This window comes from Tupaia chinensis, unplaced genomic scaffold (assembly GCF_000334495.1).
Source record: "Tupaia chinensis unplaced genomic scaffold, TupChi_1.0 Scaffold143602_1, whole genome shotgun sequence".
NCBI lineage: Eukaryota > Metazoa > Chordata > Mammalia > Scandentia > Tupaiidae > Tupaia > Tupaia belangeri.
The window spans coordinates 840,913-844,984 of NW_006203448.1; the positions used below are offsets into that span (position 1 = coordinate 840,913).

General features: G+C 55.9%; 1 protein-coding gene across 1 annotated transcript in view; it reads left to right on the forward strand.

The window, feature by feature from the left end:
- The window catches only part of SURF4 (surfeit 4), a gene marked incomplete in the record, with an annotated part of 10,553 nt that extends 7,275 nt beyond the window's left edge, over positions 1-3,278 (forward strand). The window contains 3 exon segments of the mRNA XM_027766648.1: positions 1,270-1,313; positions 2,081-2,267; positions 3,012-3,278. Coding sequence (XP_027622449.1) covers positions 1,270-1,313; positions 2,081-2,267; positions 3,012-3,278 — 498 coding nt within the window.
- Between the last annotated feature and the right edge of the window lie 794 nt (positions 3,279-4,072).

A 4,072-nucleotide genomic window follows, 5' to 3' on the forward strand; every position in this document is an offset into this window, starting at 1 on the left:
GGGGTGCCTAGGTTGTGATCGCAGCGCTGCAGGTAGCCGGGGCATGTGGGGGCTCAGGTCAGGATTGCAGCGCTGCAGGTAGATGGAGCACGTGGGGAGGGGTCTCAGATCTGGATCACAGTGCTGCAGGTAGCCAGGGCCTGTAGGGTAGTGTCTGAGGTCACGATCGCAGCGCTGCAGGTAGATGAGAGGGGGTCTCAGGTTGGAATCAAGGTACTGCAGGTAGTTGGGCCCGTGAAGGGGGGGAGTCTTAGGTTTGGATCATGGCGCAGGTCACCAGGGCGGGGATGGGGGGGCAGTCTCAGGCCAGGGTCCCAATGCTGCAGGTAGCTGGGGCCTATGTGTGTGGGAGGGGTCTCAGGTCCAGATCACAGCACTGCAGGTAGACGAGGCCTGTGGGCGTCTCACACAGGGAACACAGAACTGCAGATACACGGGCTGCATGGACAGGGTCTCACATTTTCTTTGCTCTGGTGGAGCAGAGTTTCTGAAAAGGCTTCATTGGGGGTTCAGTGCCACCCCATTTCCCTTCTACGTGCCCGAAACTCCTTTTCTGGGAAAGGCACTAGTTCTTCATCGCAGGGTCAGGGAAGCTGGAGGTCAGTAAGGCTGCAGGGACTGCTCCTTCATAGGCGCTGGCTGGGTGCTGGGCCTCCGGGGGTTCCTGTGAGGAGGGACACACCGTGAGGCCGGCTATCGCCCGGATGCCCCCGTTACCGCTTCATGAGAGGAATATCTAGTTATCTAGAAGGAAATGCTTAAAACATCCTAGGTTAACCTAGATCCTTGGTCTGAGTCACCTCCAGAGCCCTCCAGAATGTCACGGGTACAACTGTGATGAGTGACAGGTCCCAGGAATACCAGACTCAACTTCTGAACTTGGATCTGTCCTCAGTGTCCTAAAATAGCGATTTTTGTTTTTTCTTTAAATTTTGCCAGAGGGCACATGTGATTGCCAGGGTGTGGGAGGGGTGAGAAAGCACCCCACGGAGTGATCATGCCACACTGTCTTCTCCATCACTCTCCCCCTGTTGGACTCACACACACTAACATGTACCTGGCGTGTGTATCAAGCCGCCAGGTCCGGAATGCAAACTGTGCAGCCAGCCATGGACCCAGCTGCCTAACCACCACGCCACAGGCCAGCCCACTGAACGTTTCTGCTGGTTTGATGTTCTCGTCAGACTGGGAAACTGCCTGACGCTGTTACTAATGCTGCAGACGTGTGTTTGAAACTGAGACTCAGGTTTCCTCTCTCTGTTTCCCCAGACGATTGCATACAGCATCTTATGGGACTTGAAGTTTCTGATGAGGTACGTGTTCTGGTCGGTGAGTCTGAGTATGGGCCTCTCAGCTCCCTAAATACTGTAACTGTCAGTTGGAGGAAACTTTTTTTTTTTTTTTTTTGAGAAGTTTTTATAGGGCGCGTGCACTCGCCAGACAGAGACAGAGAGACAGAAAGTGAGAAATCACCCCCCAGGGGGGATGGCCACGCCACAATCCCTTCTCCTCCATTCTCCTCTCGGGATCTTGGGCATGCACACACATGTGCCCGGCGTGAGTTTTAAGCCACCGGGTCCAGGACGCGAACCGCGGTCGACTACATGGGAGTCCAGCGACATAGCCATTACGCCAACTGCTGGTCCCAGTTGGAGGAAACTTCTTCAGGTCTAAACTGTGCTGTAAAAACTTGCCCACCCCAATTTACAGCCCCTAGAACAGCAGTGAGAATAAAGTCATCTCTCCAGCCCTTATTCCATGGGTGTGGGGACTAAGGGTCTAAGTGGAAGACACTTGCTTACGGGGGACCCAGTCAGTGATCAGGGAGGCCAACTAGGACTTGGTCCCCCATGTCTGGGTGGCCCATCTCCATTCGGCTGTGACACACCTATGTCTTGAGGCCTGTGAGCCCTCAGGTCACCATCATCCTGGAGCATGTGTCCCACGTACCCACGGGCCTGCAGGCCCCTGAAGCAGGAAGGCAGGGCCTTGTGATGCCTGCACCAGGGCCTCGGTGGTCTGGTCTGACAGCACATCAGAGCTCAGCAGACTTCAGCTCCAGGCCGTCTCTGTTCCTCAGGAACCTGGCCCTGGGAGGAGGCTTATTGCTGCTGTTGGCTGAGTCACGCTCTGAAGGCAAGAGCATGTTCGCTGGTGTCCCCACTATGCGCGAGAGCTCCCCCAAACAGTACATGCAGCTTGGTGGCAGGGTCCTGCTGGTTCTGATGTTTATGACGCTCCTTCACTTCGACGCCAGCTTCTTCTCTGTGAGTGTCCCCGCTGACGTGGCCCAGCAGGTCTGGCTTCCTGGCCTTCTGAGAGTGCAGTCCCCACCCTGTCCTGACTGCCCCTCCCGGGTCCTGAGCATAGCCTGGGGAGCTGCTGGGATGAATCACTGCAGAGGCAGCAAACCTTCAGGCAGAAAGGGGGCACGAGGCTGTTAGGCTGTTCCATCCCAGCAGGTGAGGTCCAGAGTCCCTGTCCTCTCAGGGGTCCTGGTGCCTAGCACACCACTCCCGGGGCTGTCAGCCCAGGTCTCCACACTTCGTGTCCTGCTAAGTTCTTGCCTGCAAGCCATTGGGGCGGTGTTCTCCAGCAGTCTAGAGTATGTCCGAAGAGCTGTCCCACAGCCCTGGCCAAGCAGGGTGCCTAGGAGCACTCCTTGCATCTTGAGGAAGAGGGGAGAGGGCGTCCCTACCTTGGGCCTAGGCCAGACCAGGAAGCACTGGGAGGGTAGTTGTGCCTTAGAGAGCCACAGGCCGGCACTTGGGTTTCTCTGAATTACAGCCTGTAGACTTTGAATTTTCCTCTCAAAGTTGTTGCTCTGTCTGTTGCTGCCCTTGACTCCCCACTTGTCATTTCCTCCTCTGAAATGCCATCTCTTGGCAGTGGGTGCAGGAAGACACTGCAGTGGGGCAGCCCCAGAACCCCTAGTATGAGACATGAAGAGGCTTCCCTCCTCAGAGCAATCCTAAATCCCACTTCGTGCCGCATCTGCCCTTCCCATGCAGGTTGTCCAGAACATTGTGGGCACGGCACTCATGGTCTTGGTGGCCATTGGCTTTAAGACCAAGCTGGCGGCCCTGACCCTGGTCGTCTGGCTGTTCGCCATCAACGTGTACTTCAACGCCTTCTGGACCATCCCTGTGTACAAGCCTATGCACGATTTCCTCAAGTACGACTTCTTCCAGACCATGTCGGTCATCGGAGGCCTGCTGCTGGTGGTGGCCCTGGGCCCTGGCGGTGTCTCCATGGATGAGAAGAAGAAGGAGTGGTAACGGCAGAGAGCCTGCCCGAGCTGGCCACAGCTGGTGAGGCCCGGCTCTGGATGGATCCCACAAAACTGCCAGCGTTTATGTGTCCTCCTCCCTCCCTTCCCTGGTAAAGGCACAGATGTTTTGAGAACTTTATTTGCAGAGACACCTGGACATCGACGGCTCTGGAACCATAGCTGTCCCCCAGTCTGACTATTTGGCGCAGGCTGGCCCGACCGGCAGCCTCCCCTCCCCCCCAAGGCTCTGGAGTGAGCAGCTTGGTTGCTCGCAGCCCTCTTAGTCCTGTTTTAAGTTCCCTGGGGGGCTGGGCATGAGGTGGAAGCAGGCCTTCAAGCTGTACTGTAAGCAGACACTTGGTGTCCCGTTCACAGCAGGCTCCCTCTTCATTTTTAAAGGTTTACATTTTAACTCAAAACTACTAAATGATTTTGGATGGCCTGGCCAACACCAAACACACTGTTCCACTCCCTGGTTTAAAATCGTACTGGTGGTTTCAAGGTCATTTCTGCCCCTGCATTGTAATACTCTATAGAACAGTGAGAGCACGTGGGGACCCCGAACCCAAAGAACGACAGACACAGTATTAGGGGGTGGCTGGAGCTGTTCATGGTCAAAGTCACTAATCAAAAAACCAACTTGGATTGGGGCTCAGTTTTTATTGGGTAATACCTGGGAACTCAGGGAGGGGCTGGAAGTCCTGGGGAAGCTGCTGCCGCCCAGAGCCTAGCACTGGGCAGGCCGGTGAAGGAGGGCATGCTGGCAGCTGACAGCGGCACCCCACACCCAGGCGTGGGTGG